General features: G+C 34.1%; 1 protein-coding gene and 1 pseudogene across 5 annotated transcripts in view; one reads left to right on the forward strand and one right to left on the reverse strand.

The window, feature by feature from the left end:
- Window positions 1–6,394: 6,394 nt before the first annotated feature.
- DDX6 (DEAD-box helicase 6) overlaps window positions 6,395–19,962 on the reverse strand; it is a 31,016-nt gene continuing 17,448 nt past the window's right edge. For 4 of the 5 annotated variants that reach the window (XM_016139312.2, XM_016139313.2, XM_016139316.2 and 1 more), the window contains exons 8-14: window positions 18,958–19,080; window positions 18,353–18,481; window positions 17,175–17,291; window positions 15,308–15,371; window positions 12,354–12,455; window positions 11,685–11,867; window positions 6,395–10,670 (exon numbers count right to left, since the gene is read on the reverse strand). In XM_016139312.2, coding sequence (XP_015994798.1) covers window positions 11,692–11,867; window positions 12,354–12,455; window positions 15,308–15,371; window positions 17,175–17,291; window positions 18,353–18,481; window positions 18,958–19,080 — 711 coding nt within the window. In that variant the 3' untranslated portion in view covers window positions 6,395–10,670; window positions 11,685–11,691. Of the gene's footprint in view, window positions 10,671–11,659; window positions 11,868–12,353; window positions 12,456–15,307; window positions 15,372–17,174; window positions 17,292–18,352; window positions 18,482–18,957; window positions 19,081–19,962 lie in introns of all 5 variants that reach the window. The other variant, XM_036220515.1, reaches the window with a different exon arrangement.
- LOC118603159 lies at window positions 15,820–15,938 on the forward strand (annotated as a pseudogene).

Here is a 19,962-nt window from a genome sequence, read left to right on the forward strand (position 1 = left end):
AAAATTAGGAGACAAAGAAACATGTCCTAAATGAAAGAACAGAACAGAACTTCAGAAAAATGACTATACAAAGTGGAGACAAAAAATCTACCCAGTGCAGAGTTCAAATCACTGATTATAGGGATGCTTAATGAACTTAAAGGAAGAATAGATAAACTCGCTGAGGACTTCAACAAAGAGATACAAAAAATAAAAAGGAACCAGTCTGTAATAAAGACTACATTAGAGAAAATCAACAACAGATGAAGCAGAAGATCAAATCAGCAATCTGGAGGCAAGGTAGCAGAAAACACCTAATCAGAATAGCAAAAAGAAAAAAGAATTAAAAAAAAAAAAAGATAGCTTAAGTGATCTCCGAGACAACATCAAGTATGCTATCATTCACATCATAATGGTACCAGAAGGGGAAGAGAGAGAGTAAGGGATTGAAAAACTTATTTGAAAAAAAAAAATGACTGAAAACTTTCCTAACCTCGTGAAGAAAATAGACATACAAGCCCAGAAAGCACAGAGTTTCAAACAGGAGAAACTTAAAGAGGACCATATCAAGACACATCATAATTAAAATGACAAAGATTAAATACAAAGAGAATCTAAAAAGCAGCAAGATAATAAGTTAATTACATATAAGGGAGCTCCCATAAGACTGTCAGCTGATTTCTCAACAGAAACTTTGCAGGCCAGAAAGGATTGACAAGAAATATTTAAAGTGATGAAAGGCAAAGACCTACAACCACAATTGCTCTACTCAGCAAGGGTATCATTTAGAATTTAATGAGAGAAAGAGTTTTCCAGACAATAAAAAGCTAAAGAGGTTCATCACCACATTACCACTGTTACAAGATATGTTAAAGGGAGGGACTTCTTTAAAGAAGAAAAGATCAAAAATATAAATAAGAAAATATAGCAAATAAAAAATTTCTGATAAAGGCAAACACTTAGTAAAAGCAGTGGATCAACCAGCTATAAAGCTTGTACAATGGTTACAAGACAAAAATAGGAAATTATAACAATAAGTTAAGGAATACACACAATCAATCACACACATACAAAAGTAAATAATAACGACAAAAACATAAATATTGATGAGTGAGTAAAAATTGTAGTGATTTTAGAATAATTTCACTTAAGTGACTGTCAACTTAAAATAGACTGCTATAAACATAGCTTGATATATATGAAGCACATGATAACCACAAACCAAAAATCTGTAAGACATATACAAGAAATCAAGAGAAAGGAATCCATTAACACTCATTAACATACAAGAAAAGATAGCAAAAGAATAAGAAAGGAACAGAGAAAAACTACAAAAACGATTAGAATTATTAAAATGGCATTAACTGCATATCTATCAATAATGACTTTAAATGTGAATGGACTAAATCCTCCAATCAAAAGACATAGGGTAGCTAAACAGGTAAAAAAAAAATAACCCATACATATGCTACCTATAATACACTCAATTAGAATTGAAAGATGTACACAGACTGAACATAACAGATGGAAAAAGATATTTCATGCAAATGGAAACAAAAAAATGTTGGGGTAGCAACACTTATATCAGACAAAATAGATTTTAAAACAGAGGTTGTACCGAAAGACAAGGAAAGATATTTTATTATGACAAAAGTGTCAATACAACAAGAGGATGTAACTCTTGTAAACATCTACACACTCAACATAGGAGCACCTAAATATATAAAGTGAATATCGATGGACATAAAGGGAGAGACAGACAGTAAGACAATAATAGTAGAAGACTTTAGCACCCATTGACATCAATGGATAGATAATCCAGACAGAAAATCAACAATGAAACGGTGGCCTTAAATGACATGTTAGACCAGATAGACTTAATTGATATTTTTAGGATATTACACCCCAAAGCAGTAGAATATACATTCTTTTCAAGCACACATGGAACACTTTTTCAGGATAGACTGTAAGTTAGGCCACAAAACAAGTCTCAATAAATTTAAAAAGATTGAAATTGTATCATGCGTCTTCACTGATCACAATGGATGAAACTAGAAATCAATTACAAGAAGAAAACTGAAAAACACACAAACACACAATAAATAACATACTGCTAAATAATGAATGGGTTAACAAAGAGACCAAAGGAGAAATCAAAAGATACATTGAGACAAGTGAAAATGAATACATAACAACCCAAAATCTATAGGACACAGTCAAAGAAGTTCTTAGAGGGAAGTCCATATAAATACAGACTTACCTCAACAATCAAGAAAAATCTCAAATAAACAATATAACCTTACCCTTAAAAGAACTACAAAAAGAAGAATAAAGATTAAAGTGAACAGAAGGAAGGAATAAACAAAATAGAAATTTAAAAAAAATTGAAAAGATCAACAAAACTAAGACCTGGCTCTTTGAATATATTGGACAAAACTTCAGTCAAACCCATCAAGAAAAAAAAGAGAGAGAACCTAAATAAATAAAATCATAAGTGAAAGAGAAGTGACAACTGGCTCCACAGAAATGGAAAAGTTTCTTTAAAAATACTGTGAACAAGTATATGCCAACAAATTCAACAACCTAATAGAAATGGATAAGTCTCTAGAAATATAAAACCTTCAAAAACTGAGCCAGGAAGAAATACAAAATCTAAACAGATCAATTACTATCAAGGAAATTGAAGCAGTAATAAAAAATAAAATAAAATAAAATAAAATAAAATAAAATAAAAAACTCCTAACAAATCAAAGTCCAGGACCAGATGAATTCACAGGGGAATTCTACCAAACATTCAAAGAATAATTGATATCTATCCTTCTTAAACTATTTCAAAAAATTGAAGAGGAGGGAATTCTTCCAAACTATTTTATGAAGCCAGCAATACCCTGATACCGAAACCAGATAAAGACATTACAACAAAAGAAAGTTACAGGCTAATATTCTTGATGAACATAGATGCAAAAATGCTCAAGAAAATATTAGCAAACCAGATTCAACAATACATTAAAAGGATTATACACCATGACCAAATGGGATTTCATCCCAGGGATGTGAGATTGGTTCAACATTTTTAAATCAATTAATGTGATATAGCACATTAACAAAATAAAAAATAAAAAATAATTATCTTAATAGATATAGAAAAGGCATTTGACAAAATTCAACACTTTTATGATAAAAACTCTTAATAAAGTAGGTATAAAAGGAACATATTGGAAGAGGCTATATATGGTAAACCCACAGCTAACATCATATTCAATGGTGAAAAGCTGAAAGCCTTTCCTCCAAAATCAAAAACAAGATAAAGATGCCCTCTATCAGTTCTACTCAACATAATATTGGAAGTCCTACCTACAGCAAGCAAACAAGACAAAGAAGTAAAATGCATCTAAATTAGAAAAGAAGCAAAACTCTCATTATTTGCAGATGACCTGATACTATATAGAGAGAAGCCTGAAGATGCCACCAAAAAACTATTAAAAGTAATAAATGACTTCGGAAAAGTTACAGGATATAGAATCAATATACAGAAATCTATTTCATTTCTATACACTAATAACGAATGACAACAAGAAGAAATTAAGAAAACAATCCCATTTACAACTTCATCAAAAGAATAAAAGATCAAGAAGTAAAAGACTAGTACTCAGAAAACCATAAGACATTAAAGAAAGAAATTGAACAAGATACAAATAAATGAAAGACTATACCATGCTCATGGATAAGAAGAATAAACATCATTAAAATGTCAATACTACCAAAAGTGATCTACAGAGTCAATGCAATCCCTATCAAAATATCAATGGCATTTTCACAGAATTAAATCAAACAATCCTAAAATTTATATGGAACCACAAAAAGACCCCCAAATAGCCAAAGAAATCTTAAGAAAGAAGAACAAAGTGAGAGGTATCGGGCTGCCTGATATCAAAATATACTACAAGGCTACAGTAATCAAAACAGCATGGTACTGGCAATAAAAACAGACACATAGATCAATGAAATAGAATATAGAGAGCCGCAAAATAAATCCTCACTTATATAATCGATTAATCTATGACAAGTAAAGCAAGAATATCCATTAGGGTAAAGATAGTCTCTTCAATAAATGGTGTTGGGAAAACTGGACAGATGCATGCTAAAAAATAAAACTGAACCACTTTCATACAACATATACAAAAATAAACAGAATGGATTAAAGACTTAAATGTAAGACCTGAAACCATAAAACTGCTAGAAGAAAACATAGGCAGCAAACTCTTAACAATATCTTTTTGGATATGTCTCCCCAGGCAAGGGAAACAAATAATAATGGAAAACTAACAAACAAAAAAACAATGTGACTACATAAATTAAAAAGTTTTGTACAACACAAGAAGTCATCAACAAAACGAAAAGATATCCTACTGAGTGGGAGAAGAGATTTGCCAATGATACATCCAGCCACTATGGAAAACAGTATGATGAGTCCTCAAAAGATTAAAAATAGAGCTTCCGTATGATCCAGCAATTCCACTTCTGGGCATTTATCGAAAGAAATCCAAAACACTAATTGAAAAAGATATATGCACACCTCTGTTTATTGAAGCATTACTAGTATCAGCCAAGACATGGAAGCAACCTAAATATCCATGGATAGATGAATAAATAAAAGTCATATATATACAATGGAATATTATTCAGCAACTAAAAAGAATGAAATCTTGCCATTTGTGACAACATGGATGGAACTATAGGGCTAAGCAAAATAATTCAAATACAGACCACATGATCTCATTTATATGTGGAACCAAAAAACAAAAAAAGAATTACACAGAGACAGCTCCATAGATACAGAGAACAAGCTGATGGTTGCCAAAGAGTAGTGAGTGGGAGAATGGGGAAATTATGTGTGTGTGTATATTTTTGTAACTCGAAATTCCATGAATCATTTGATCTTCATAAGCCTTTACTCTGACCTGTATTTTGGGTCTCAGTAGTCCTCAAAAGTGTATTTCCTTCCTTCCCATTATACAATCACCCTAGTAAAGAGTCACAAGCCCTTTTGAGCAAAGCTAGAAGGGGGACCCAACTTCCTCTTTATTCAAGAGGCTTTGTCAGTGAACTGGCTCAGCCTGGAAATTTCAGAGGTGTTCCAACAGACTGGCTCATGAGATTTAGAGCTTTTTTGTGCATTACAAATCAAGTAAAATTTTAGAAGGCTGCCATCTATTTCAGTCCTAGGAACCAATTAGCTAATGGCCCCTCTTCAAAATTCTGAGGCCTTCTTGTGTTAATTGCATTCATAATTTTTTAATGTATGCATTCAAGAGCCTGTTGTTGCGAATTGCCACAGCCTCTTGATTTTCCCATGCCTTACTTTTCCTTTACCTTCACCTCATCCCATGGTACCATCACTGAAATTCTGAATTGCTTAACTCTCTGTGCCATAGGTTATTCATGACCCATCCCTGCTTCCCTTCACTAACCCCAGTAAGGTTGTTATTGACCTCATCAAATGTTAACCCAATCCCAGAATCTCACTTTAAGAATGTTTCCTGTAGTCACTTCTGGTCTCAATTATTGTCTGGGGCACAACAAAGTAAACAAGATGGCACACTTTTAATAGGAAAATCTGACTTTATTTAAATATGGCAAATTTACAAAGGTATAAAGAGTGTAGGGGAACCCTACCAGGGGAGGTGACAGTTACCAAAAGATAGTCACATAGACTCAGCCACAAAAATCTTCAGTTAATGGACAAAGCAGCAAGAAGCAATCCTGCAGGGAGGGAATCAGAGATCTACAAACTATGATCTCACACTTCCATCCCACTTCCTCAGGGAGGAAATCCCTGGTGATCAAACCCAAATGGAAGCTAGAAAATATTTACTTGGTTTATACAGGTTTCTCTCTGGAGAGTGATATCTGTAGGCAGAGATATCTGGTACACTTCGTTCTATAGATTGTCTTGTGCTTATTTTCAGTTATACCTGTTTCTTTTGGGGTGGATGTGAGTGTTGTTTTGTACCCAAATTCTTCATTTAAGTCTTTTAAGTTTTTAGTTCTCAGCATACAAATTAGGAATAGGTGTATTTCTAATTTTTGTGGGCATGTTTGTTATTTCTGAAACATCTGAAAAATCTTGGGAGGTGGTTAACTATTGATCTGCCTGGACACATTGTGGACCAACACTTCTTTCCAAGTGATTATCTTGGTTGGTAAAGCTATGAAACTGACAAAGTGAAATGTGTACAGTGGGCTAGGTCTAGGTTGCATCAAAGTGCTCTCAAATTTTACTCAACTAGGCTCACATGAATGGTGTTGAAAATGTCTTACTGCTTCACTGCAATATCACTTACTTTGGTAAAATGCTCTCAAATGCAACAATTGTTAGCACAGCCTGCTGCTAAGGACACACCACACATACACATTTGGAGTTCCAGTGGGCATTTATTGATAAACAAAAAAAAAAAAATCAAGATTTTATCAACCATCTTTTCTGAACTTTATAAACTCAGTAGACTCTGGTCCATGTGTACATACAACATAACACATCTCAACAGAAACAGAGCCCCACTGGAACATTTACCAATTAACAGAAAGCCAATTTTCCCTTTCCCCAAATGTTTTCAAAATTTTGAGCCTCCACTGATCACTTCTCAGTGGAACTAGTCCCTTGTGGCTAGGGACATTGAAATTCTATCCCGTTTTTATTGAAAAATAAAATTTTCTCAACTTTTAGTTTTATTTCAAAAAGGGGAATAACAACTTTTTTCTCCAGGCACCCCTCCCCCACAATCATTGGTTAAAATACAGTAGTCTGTATCTTAATAACCCAACCCTACCCCCTCCCTTGCCCAGTATTGTCTACTGGAGAATTTATACACACTTCTGTTGGAATCTTTTAGCTGTGGAGGGGCAGAGTCCAGGTGCCAGGCTAGCTCCCTCTGACCTCATGAACTGTTATAACCTTTGGACACTTAACCTTTTATTTAACCCAAAGATGAGTTTTTAGATCAGAAAGTAGATTTTCTTTGGGAGTTTTAGAAAACAATCTTTAAGGATATCAATTAGAACTACAAGTTCACCAAAGTCCACTTAAAGTTTACCAAAGAGTTGACTGACTTCAGCTTCCACAAGGCCAATATTCTGTTTGACAAAGTATTTTGCCAGAAAATGACCACAATGACAAATTTTAAGATACACAGAACACTGAGTAGCAAATTAAACAACATGGCTTAATTCCCAATAATTTCATCTTTTTGTTTCTCATCTATAAGGTCAGGAGTGTGGCTAAAGGCAGTTTCTGAAGAGGTTATCAGCTTCCAAAGTGTTTCTAAATCCTAGTGCAGACACCCTCCCTTTTGGGGCACAGTAACCTCCCTCCCACCCTTATTTAAAAAAAAAAAAAAGAAAAAGAAAAAAAATTAAACCAAGTGATCAGAATGAGATGTTTTGATTCCAACAATTTACACTCAAAGCTTTGTGCTGAGTTGTCTGGTTCTAACCCAAGCATGATGGTATCAAACACAAAGCACATGGCAAAGGAAAGATGCTCCCATCTCATTCTGAAAACAAATACTGATAACCAGTTACCTCCCCCTCCCCCCAGCCTTTGGGCCCAACCCATATTATGATGCAGGGCCAACTTGAAAATAATTTAGACATGTTTAGGTTTCCTTCTCCTGTCTTCCCATAGAAGATCATTTTGGAAAAAAATTTATTCCACTCCTGAAGGAAAGGTAAGAAAGTTTCTCCATTGGAATGTATGGGAAGAGACAAGACATGCCCAGAAGCAGCAAGGTGTGTAACAGTCCATTACACAGCTATACAACCACAGGCTAAACCACGAGCTGGATGTTACTTAAATATTAAAAACAGGGAATAGTTTTCATCCAAACGAACCACTGGAAAAATACTACCATCACTTAAACATACTGGAAGAACACGAAAAAATTTCCAAAAGTAACAAATACTCCTTATTGTGAAGGGGATTAAAAAAAAAAAAAAAAGACTAGGCTTTGACCTAGTCCTTAGAGCATCTTTCCATTTAATAATTCCTATTCAAGAGTCAAGCACCAAAATTGGACAGTTGTGGATACAACTGTCCAATAGTGGTATCCCAGACAGTTTAAGTGCCACTCCTCATCAGAGGCTGTACTTCAGTAATACTTTCAATTTAAAGTCTGTGCTTTAAGAGGGACCAATGGGCATGTGGCACCAAGCAGACACTAGTCTGAGGATAGCAAATAGGGCTGCGCTGTTTAGTCACCCACTCTCTCACAAGATACAAAATTGTATTTATGAGCTTTCTTGCTTTTCTACAATGAATGATCCCTCTTATCTTGTCAGAGGTGGGTGAGAAAGAGCTGCATCAGTACAAGGGCAAGATATTTTTGGTCTAAAGTTGATGCCTTTTAAATTCCCTCCCCCCACCCCTCCCTGGAAGAAAATTTACTTCCTTTATTAGGGCTTGTATTTAATAGCCAACACTGGCTAGATATAAAACCGATGTGGCTTGGATACCAAATATACGAGCTTATTCTTTTTTGGGTTTGTACTGTGCAGCTCCTGCTACAGTTTTTAAGGAGTGAGGGTTACGTCTGATCAGGAGGCATCTGCAGGATTTTGATTCTCAAGGAATTTTGGGTGAGTCACATATAGTTTTTGCTTAGAACTAGACAGTCAAAAAAGCAACTCTGAATAACTGATTTCTTTATCCAGATGAGTTAAGCATGAAAGCATATGCATGACTTACCCTTGTAATATTTTAGGGCTTTAAAAAACAATGGGTTATGGAAATCAAAAATTTTTTTAATTTTATTTTTTATTATTATTTTTTAACCCTAGGATGCCTCCTGATTGACCTAGTACACTGGGTTAAAGGGGAATTAAAAACATTAAAAAAAAAAGTTCACTGGTTTTGATTCATCTCACTCTTTTTGCCTGGAGATCAGGCCAAACATCAAGCATGTTGGGAGGGGCACAATTTAAAGCAACACTATTCATTGTAAAGCCATTTGCCAGCAATTTACAATGCAAAATGACAAATAATTAATGTCACAAAGAGGATGGCAAGCAGCTTTCTGCAGCATGAACGTTAATAGCTCTCAGGGTGCCCATTCCTGCAAATTTATGTATCAAGGTGGGCAGAAGGCAACACACTTATTACACAGTACAGGTGATCCACAGAAAGTAAGCCCCAGAACTGCTAACGTTACCAAAGCTGGTACCAACTAATATTCTGAAATGCAAATCCATGCTTTATACATATACTGCTCAGACACTGCCACTCAATTAAATTTCCACACTGCCAGGCAGACTAATTTTTGTCCCCTTTTGCCAAGCTGAAAAGTTCCCTAAACTTTTTAAAAAGGGGAAAAGCAAAATCAGAGAGCTTCGCAAAAATACCTTTAATTATAGGTTTCTGAAGCTTCCTTGCTCTGTCTAGCAAGCCTCCTCCAAAGTACTAGAGGAGACAGTGTGGCAGCAAACACTGAATCCCAGACTTCTGGGTCCCTTTTCTAACCTACGGTCTCCAAGAGGTCTGCTCTCTACAGTAAGAGGCCAAAGTACTTTTTAGAATTTAGTGTTGCGGAAAACTGAGCCCCTCTCATCTTTAGCTGCTCCCATAATCACTCTAATCCCCTTAATCCCAGCAACCTTCATCCAAAAAAAAATATATATATGTATATATATATATATGAACCCAGAAAAAAACTTATTTACAAAGTTTATACAAGTATACACACCCAATTTTCTATGGGACACGCTTTGCCACAGAGGAAAGAGGGTCAAGGCTGACATGTCTACACATCAAGTGCCATAACTGCTAATGGAGGCGTATGTAAACCAGTCTTTAGTGTTCTGCTATAGAGCACAAAGGCTTGTCATATGGCTCCTGCAATGATAGACTGCTCTTTCCTTTGGGAGCAATGATGGTGCATCTACTCAGCCCAGAAGAAATTTTTACTTGGGACTGTTTCTTTTTAAATACATGTATTTACAGTGCGAATGAAATGCAGTTGCATATCAACTCCTCCACATAAAGAAAAAAAAAATGGTGTTTAACATTCTAATACGTTTCATCTTCTAGCCCTGGGCTTGAGTATTGGGTAGAAAGGGAAGAGACTTCACCTTAAAATCAAAAGGAAAAGACAAAAATTAAAAAAAAAAAAAAGAAAAATGGAAAGAAATTACTATTGTTGATTCCTTGGGCTGTGTCTAAAAGATATTCTGAATGGTCTCATAGCATAAGGCACTTCGCACAAATAAGTAATAAGCTCTTCAGGCTTAAAAAACAGATGAGTAATCAGGGAGAAGTTGAAATGCACTCAAGAGTCAGCTGTTGGAGAATTTTGAAATTGCAGACAAGCTTGTGTGTTCACCAAGATTCTTCTCTTTTTAGGGTTTCTCCCCTTCTCTTCTTTCTCCTCCTTCCTTGTCCCCTTTCCCCAGAAAACATTTTTTAAAAACTAGCAGTTAGTGCAACTAATGTTCAGTCAGCACACAGTGCAAACAAGTGGAACAAAAAAGGTAAATTCCTTCTTTTCAGCTTTTTTTCTTCACCAGTTTTAAAAAAAAAAGTCTGAGCTCTTTTAAGTCTTCATAGTTCCAAAATAAAACATGAAAAACCCACAAAGAGCATACCCCCCCCAAAAAAACATGTCACAGATCCGAACGAGCCTTCTGTAGTTTGTCAAAGCCTAAAAAAAGAAGAAACCTAAAATTAACATTTATGAAAGCACAATTTGAACTAGGGTATATAGTTTTTCACAATCCCCATCCCTAACATTCTCTTTAATATCTTCTACTGAGCCTTTGCCTACTGCAGAATCCACGCAGTATTTAGGAATTTCTGCCAGGCGTTCTAGAGAAAGAATGAGAGCCTGAAAGTTCTGGTAACAGACAGTAATCATTCACAACTAAATCAAGAATTTTTTAAAACCTTACATGAACTCATTCAGTAGCCTGCTAATAATATACTACCAAACGGGCTGGTTTTATGTGTGAGGATTTTGAGTTTGACATTTAAATTAGAATTTAAAAAAAGGTTAAAAGTGAAAAGAGTAATTTGAAAGATCTAAAAACAAGAAGTAAAATGCTCATTGCAAATTTGGAAACCAACATCTCTCAAAGATTTTCCTTAGGAAAAAACTCCAAAATAAGTCTACATTCCTGCAGGTTGAGACTTGTTTTGAGAAATTCTACCAGAGCCCAATAGTCAACCAAAAGATGACATGAGAGGGTGGTGCAGGAAACTAGAGTGAGCGTTAAAAAAGTTATCTTCATAACCTGATTACATTTGGAAATACAGTATTATAGGTAATTTAACCTGCTTTACTGAGGTACCCATTAGAAATTAAGAGTGAAATACTAACAGGGAGACAACTGGGCAATAAAGGAAAAAAACCAAAATATTTTCACATTCAAAATTACTATAAAAGATTCTCTGCTTTCATTTTAGAAGTTTGAATTTGACTTAGCACTGTGCGCATATTGCATTACTTAAGACTGCATTTAAGAACAGCATTTATGGATGCTCTTATGAGACCACAAACTTCATGGGAAGAGATATTTCCCATTTACTGTCATTTATGGCAACAAATGTTTTACCCTGTATTACATTATACATCAAATTTTCCCCAGGAAAGAGGATCTTGATTTCTTTCCTTTCTTTAAACAATATGCTCACTTTAACTACTTTGTAGGGTACGCACATGCTTGTTAAGGTTTCTCATCTTCTACAGGCTCGCTGTGGTATTCTGCCACATACAGGCTCTTGTCAATGTTGCTTGGGATAGGCTTAATTTCTGTTCCCAGCTGCTCCTCAATACTTTTCAGGTTGAAGCGATCATCATATGTGATCAAGTTGATGGCTAAGCCAAGATGACCAAAGCGACCTGACGGAAAAAATTTTTGAATCAATAATAAAACGAGCTAAATGAGGATTAATGTGCATGCGCTAGTCTTTTAAGTGTCAAAATCACACTGGGTTAATGTATATTTTTTGTTCAGTGCCATTCTAGCTATATGAAATGTTTTCTGGTCTCCTCATAAACACAATACTCCACAGCTTCAGGTTACATAGCCCAAAGTAGTAGTACTCTATTTTACTTTTTTTAAATGACAAAATGCATGTTTGTGTCAAAGTTGCCAAAATACACACACTAAACAGTAGTAATAGATTGCACGACCTAATGAGAAAAGTCAGGTTCTCCTTTGTGAATTTTATCTCATATTAAATAAGCAAAACTAGAAATTAGTCTTATCAAACAACTAAATTAGTTTTAATTCATTGTTCTCTCACTGCTATGTCACAAAGGAACAAAACTTAGTGATTAAACTTCTCAAAAAACTTCCACAAAGAACATCTTTTTTTCCCTCACCTGATCTTCCAATACGATGGAGATAGGTCTCTGCCAGCTTTGGAAAGTCAAAGTTTATTACCACATTCACAGCTTGTATATCAATACCTCGGGTAAACAAATCTTAAAACAAACAAAGATTCCATTATATCTTTTAATCTTTAATCATTTCAACAATTTTAAGCATTTAAAAATGTTTCCTGGTACCATAATACTCTTTAACACATATTTCTAGTATAACCTAGGTTTATTCACTTCATTATTTCAAATGATTTGCGAATTACATTACTTTTCATGTACACCATCATAAATAACTTCTTGCTCACAAGTTACCTTTTCCTAGTTCTGTAAGAAAGTTTTAGAAAATGGTCTAAGGTAAATGCAGGAAGAGATTAGGATTAATTAGTAAACTCTAAACTCATAAATGAGTCTCAAGAATAATCAGTAATTTTTCTTTAGTCTATTTTTTAGTACTTAAGATTAAATAGCAAATTATTTTTTAAAAGTTATTAACTTAGGATACTTGAAAAAGAAGAGGTAATACACTAGCAACAAGTATTTGTTTTGTTTAGAATCTCATTCTGTTAAATTTACAATAGGTCTGGGAGAAGCTAATATACCAGGCCCTCCCTTCTATTCTTTTCTAGTCCCACGATTACTTTGCTAATTAAGGCTCTGAAAACTACAAATAGAAAACAACAATAGCCTAACAACTGTTTCCCTGCTTCTATCAGTTCCACACTCCAATAAAATAATCCATGATGGTGGGAATAGTATTTCTAAAATACTGTTTTGAATTTATAATTCATTGCTTTAAATTGCTTCCAGATAAAATTTAAAATTGGTATTTGACATTCTCCTATTTTGTCTTAACTACCTTATCTCCTCAAATTTTCCCCTCTACCAAACTCATCCATTTATCCTTCATTGGACATATCTTCTTAGCCCTCTATGAATCACTTTTTGTAGCAGTCCCTTAACTTAAAAATTCCCTCTTCTACAAATCTGAAACTAGCTTATGAAGTCCATTAAAATTCCATCTACTCTCAGATAACCTCAGCTCATTATTTACCTCTTATGAAAATTTACAATTACTCACTACAGTAGACCCTTGAACAATGCAGGCAGGTAGGGGGAGAGGGGCTGGGGTGCTGACTGCTACTCAGTCAAAACCTACGTAAAACTTGACTCCCTCAGAACTTAACTAGTAATACTATTGACTGGAAGCCTTACCAATTACATAAACAGTCAATTAACATATTTAGTATGTAACATGTTTTATACACTATATTGTTACAATAAAGCTAAAGAAAATGTTAAGAAAATCATGAGGAAAAAACATTTACTGTACTGAAGAATAATCCACATAATAAGTAGATCTATGCAGTTTAGAACTATGTTGTCCAAGGGTCAACTATGTACATACCTCACATTTGCAGATTACCTTTACTACCTTATAGAACCAGCCCAAGGCCAGTCTTTATAAATAAAATTTTATTGCCACATTGTCATGACCATTTGTTTATGCTGAGTGTTTCTGAGTCAGAATGGCAGACCTGAGTTAATTGGTAACAGAGATCACACGGTTTGCAAAGTATAATATTTACTAGCCAACACTTCACAGAAAAAGTGTGCTGGCCCTGCCTTAGACTCTAAATGTTAGCTTTTTATCTCTCATTAAACCACTGCTCCTTGAAGAAAGGGGTGGTACTTTATACTTTTCCCTCATCTAGATTCCAAGTTCCTAATGTACAGGGAATGTAGGTATATATATCTTTTTTTAAATTGTGGTAAAATGTGTATCACATAAAATTGGAAAGCATATATTTTTGCAGCACCTAGCTAAGTAGCTGGCAAAGAGTAAATAAATACTGAATATCAATACATATTTTTTTGAATAAACTATAACAGATATTTGTTCAGAACAATTTTAAGCATCCCATTTCACAGATTTAAAAAATGGCATAGAAAACATAATTTGCCCAAGGTCCTATGATTAGAGGTAAGAAAAGGTAGAACCTGGACCCAAATCTTAAAATTCTATGAGTGTATTATTCTTTCCACTAAATCAAACATATCTTGGATACTTCAACACATTTAAAGGTCAAAAATGTTGATAAAAGTAAACATTAATGTATTAATTCACAGTTGTATTAACTGTTCTTTCAGATGTTAAAGCAGAGAAACAAGATAAACTGGAATATGCAAGATATTTCGGTCTTTTTTTGAGAAAAATAAGTTTTATTTCTTGAGCAGCGTTTTTAAAAATACAGATTTTTAAATATTCTAAATTTTGATCTGGGTGCTGATTACGAGTACATACTTTCCTTTGCAAACTATAGAAATTATGAAAAATTATGCAAAAATTCAAATAATATACTTATGATTTATGTGTATACCTAAAAAATAAAAAAAAAAAAAATTCCAGGTTCTTCTCTGTACCTAAAGCCTAGCTTAATCTTATACCAATACTAAGATTATATTCCCAATGTACAGAGATGGGAAGATACTGAAGCCATTTGCTTTGTCTGATCTAATTGTCCACCTGCCTCTCCAGTGCTTTTCTTCATGTAGTAAAATATAACAAAATACAAACTAGTCTGTTTCCAGCAAAAACTAAAAAGACCACAATACACAATTTCCAAAACATAGACAGTTTCTTAATAAAATTCATTTTGCTTATGCTATATGTAATTCATTCCTGAATGCTAAAACTATTCAGAAAACACACAAATCCCAATATTAATTTAAAAAGTAGATGAGGTATGAATGCCAGAAAAAGTCTTCTGCAGTTTCAGATATGAAACCTAATTTCAAGAATTAACTACAGCTCATTCTCAACTTCTAAAATTCTAGAAGTGGTAGTAGGGTGACCTAGACTATGTCATAGGCTCTGCTGAGTAATATAGCACAGAGAAAGCCGAGCTGAACCAGGGAGGAAAAACCATTGGGTAAAGGAAATAGAAAATACTTACCAGTGCAAACAAGATTACGGCATAAGCCATTTCGGAAATCATGAAACACACGATTTCGATGTTCCTAGGAACAAAGCAATGCATTTTTTGACTTGATTAATATACACACCCCCCCCAAATTTTCCATTATTTCTCCTATACAAAATTTGTTTACATAAATGAGATAAACCAATTCAATAATTAAAAATAAAAGGTAAAAAAAACCCAAACACACATACATTGGTTTTTCATGAGAATAAGCAACTAATCCACATCTATGCATATCCATCTATATGTAGTATTTATCCTCTTAAAAAAAAGTATACTTTTGACAGAACAGATTTTAAGTGACAATTTAAAATATATATACATATATATATATTAAATGTTTCCAACAGATGATGCCAAAAGTCTGGCTTCACCAAAACATTTACCTTTTTAGTAATCATATACGAAAGCTAAAAATAACTACTTTCTAATTAATAAACAAAAATAAAAACATACACAATGACTCCGGGAAAAATAACACATCTGTCTATGGCTATGCCACCCTGAATAAGCCCAATTCTGCCTGATCTCAGAAGCTACACAGGGTCGGGCCTGGTTAGTACTTGGATGGGAGACCACCTAGGAAGACCAGGTGCTATTGGCATAAAAAAATTTTTAAAATAAAAAAAAAAAAAATGGATTATAAGCTGAAAAGGTCCTTGCAATCTGTGAGGTCAACCAAAGGTTGCCTCACCTTAAAAAAAAAAAAATTTTTTTTAAATAAATAAATCTAGCTTCTAGCAAAATGGCTTATATTTTCAATGCAATGTTCTTCCATTTTAGAAACATTCTCTTCAGCTTAATATATTCATTTCCTGTGATAATTTCTAATATTAAGTATTTACATGATGGTATCTGATTCATGACATCCTTCTTTGAAAACCAAATGTGAGTTGACTAAGTTCTTAATCTGTCAAGTCTATAAAAACTGCTTTTTCATGAAATGTCAATTATAGTTAGCACACACAAAAAAGGTTATCTTTTTATACTTTTGAATTTATTTTCTGTTAAATCAAGTTCTGAAATTTAGAGATTCCATCCCTTTCTAAGGCAAACAGTAAAAGAATACTTGCGCTGATGAGGTATATCGATCTATTAAATATCTAGAGCAGTGTTGTCCCAACAGACCTTCTGCATTGAAAATGTTCTGTATTTGTACTTTCCAAAACTAGAGCTGCTAATGACGTACCTTGGCATTTGAAACGTGGTTAGTGTGACAAACTAAATTTTATTTAACTCATTTAAATTGCCATGTGTGACTAGTAGTTATTGTATTATTTCATGCAAATCTAGAGATTACCTGAGGAAGAAGGGAATAAAATCTCCTATCTGTATCATGCTTGACAGTTTACAAAGTATTCATTTGTACATTATATCTCAATCTTCCTAACAACCTTGTGAGATAAGAATATATATTACTACCCCTATTTTATAATTATAAAACTGAACCCACAAGATTTTTAAAGTGGTTCCCAACCTTTTAGGCACTGAGGACTGGAGCTTCTATGAGAATCTAATGCCTGATGAGCTGAGGTGGAGCTGAGGTGGAGCTGAGGTGGTGATACTAGCACTGGAGAGCAGCTGCAGATACAGGTGAAGTTTTGCTCACTTGCCCACTGCTCACCTCCTACTGTGTGGCCTGATTTTAAACAGGCCATGGACCAGTATCAGTTCACGCCAGAGGTTGGGGACCCCCGAGTTAAAATGAAAGGTCCTCCGCCTACTAAAGAATTGTTTATTCTAAATTTTGGGCACCTGGAGGAACATTCAAACAAAAATCCAAGAAATACTTAGACAAATTTTTTTTTTAAATCTGCATAAGTTCTAGTTTTACACTTACCTGCCTCATTTTAGCATGGATATAGAAGCAAGAATAACCCAGTTGAGAAATCTTCTTGGCTAGCAATTCAACTCGCTGAGAGGAGTTACAGAAAATGATCGACTGGTTTATCTGAAGCTGAGCATGGGGTAGAAGGGAGACATGAGGAAGAAAAAAAAGCCTTCATTTACTTTGCACATTTTGACAGTACTGACTGGCAAACAAATGTAGAAAACATGGTCTATGACTTAGAATCTTTTGATACGAGAGATTTACAGTAAAAATTACTGTAAATACTATTAATTTACTTAATAGTTGAAAGTAATAATTTATAAGTTTCACTGTAAAAAAGTATATTTCATAAGGGCACAATTGCCAACAAGAATAAAACACAGCCGATTCTCATTATTTGCAATAGTTATGCTCTATAGTTGCTGCAAATACTAGATTAGTGAATACAGAACCATTGCTCCTATGAGAAACACAGGATAGTTCCTGTGAACCTCTAGCCATGTTTTTTTTTCATTAATCAATAGATAATCTCGTTTTATGTGTGTTACTATTTAAGGATACCTTCTTTATCTATGGCCGACAGTACTGTAACTTGTGCCTGTATAAAGTTTATATAATATGCATTTTCTCTGCAAGGCATATCACTCTTCTTGTACTTAGGTGTGCTGGAAAGCACTTCACTACACTTAGGAACCACAGTAAACAGTGAAATCAATAAAAAAAGGCACCAAAATGCAAAAATTGTGGCATTATATGGACCATGAAAAGAACAATGGTATGAAACTGAAACAAGAAGGCAGTATCACCTTGTTCAACACCAGCTGGGAATATGCACAATGATTCAAAATTTTCATCATGCTATACATATCCACAAATGATTTCCAAAGTACCCAAGTATTGCTTTTGTGGTTACAAATAAATTTTGGCAGGTAGGCAGGCGAGTATGCAAATATAGAATCTGCAAATAATGAGGATCGATTGTAATTAAGGTCAAATTACTTTAGAATTAAAAATGCCTATGACTTATGCAACCATTTAGTGCCAACTTCAGATCAACTGTAACTGCCTTTTAGGAAAAGCTAAGTTTTTAAAACACTGAAAGCAGTAAGAAAACGAATACAATTGTCTGTTTTATTGGGGTTAAGGAATGGATAATAAATGTTAAGCAGCTGAAGCCTATTACTTACCCTTGAGAAAAGTGTGTTGAGGCAGTGTACTTTTTGGCGCTCAGTTACATATGCGTAGTACTGGGTTACTCCCTTCAAAGTTAGTTCCTCCATCAGGTTAATCTCATAGGGTTTCTGCAAATGGGAATTCTGGGAAAAAAGAAAAAAAGAGCCTTATACATCAGTGAAAGCAGAGTTATCTCTTCAAAATATATGCTATACATCTCTGATAAAGTCCTGCTTTAAGGAATACAGCTCTCTTCAAAACAAGTATATATATAATTCATCATAGAAGAAATAACCATAAAAAGGAAGATCCAACATTTATATACAGATATGTAGCTATGTTACTATTTTGTACTTTGTACCTAGGATCACGTTGTAATCAATTACATAGCATCTGCCTGAAACCAAAAGCGAAGTGAACAATGAAGAATTTAATCGAATTACTGATAACTTAAAAAAATAAGTTAATGTATGCATGACAAACCTTAACTCATCAGCTAAAAACCCAAAAACTTGAAATAATCAGCATAAAGTAGACTGATAATAAGATGTAATTATGGATAAAGGTATATTCATGGGCAACAAGATGACACTGCGTCCAAGTACAGATTTATACTCACCATGAACTTCTGTACACTAAGAGGGAAAGTAGCGGAATATAATAAAATCTGTCTGTTTTTAGGTAGCGTGAGAATAATATCCTCCATTATCTGCACAAAATCCTGTGACAGCAACTTATCTGCCTGTAGTACAAAGATAAGACAATTTTTAAAACAATCAAATGATGTCTAAAGTCTTTGGTTAATAAGGCATTATCCAATAAGTGCATTCATGGAATGTTCCTGATTGTAAACAGTTAAGTACTCTACAACACTGCATACTCCAATAGCACCAAGACACACTCCCAGCGATTCAGAAGGGAAAAAGTCTGTAATACTCATCTTCTAGGGGAAAAAAATCCTAGACAGATATAATCCTTGTTCCTGTAAATTTTAATGTAATTTCCATTACAGAGGCAGTATAGTACAGTGGTTATTTAAAAGTACAGGCTGCAGAATCCAGTTACCTGGATTGAAATCTATCTCCTTCAATTTACTTGCAATGGTGGGAGGTTACTTTAATCAATACTTTAGATTCTGAAATTTTTAAATTAGGATGTGTTCACTGTAGTAAGTACTTTATAGTACACCCATTTTACAGGGCTATTGCAAAAATTAAATGAAAAAATGAAAAGCACTTAGAGTTAGCACGTAGCGATTGTTATCTCTCATTCCTTAAAAAAAAAAAAAAACTGATCTGAATTGTAACATGATTGATCTGATCTAGTTGTCTAAATAAAATGCAGACCAATTAGGAAAGTAACTTTATTTCAAAACATTAACACTGATATACTTTATGTATAAACTACTAGAGCCCAAGGATAAAGAATGGAGTAAGTTCTTAAAATGTACCTGGCTGAAATACATTACCAGACTGAAAAACCAATCAATACAAAATGGTATATGCTAAATGAGGGGTTAGAGGCATTACATGCTTTTTAATATGTATCACTGAATGAAGAGACTTAGAAGGAACTTGGCTTTGAGGTTATTCAACAACTCTTCTTGAAAAATAAAAATAAAACC

This window comes from Rousettus aegyptiacus, unplaced genomic scaffold, assembly GCF_014176215.1.
Source record: "Rousettus aegyptiacus isolate mRouAeg1 unplaced genomic scaffold, mRouAeg1.p scaffold_m13_p_5, whole genome shotgun sequence".
NCBI lineage: Eukaryota > Metazoa > Chordata > Mammalia > Chiroptera > Pteropodidae > Rousettus > Rousettus aegyptiacus.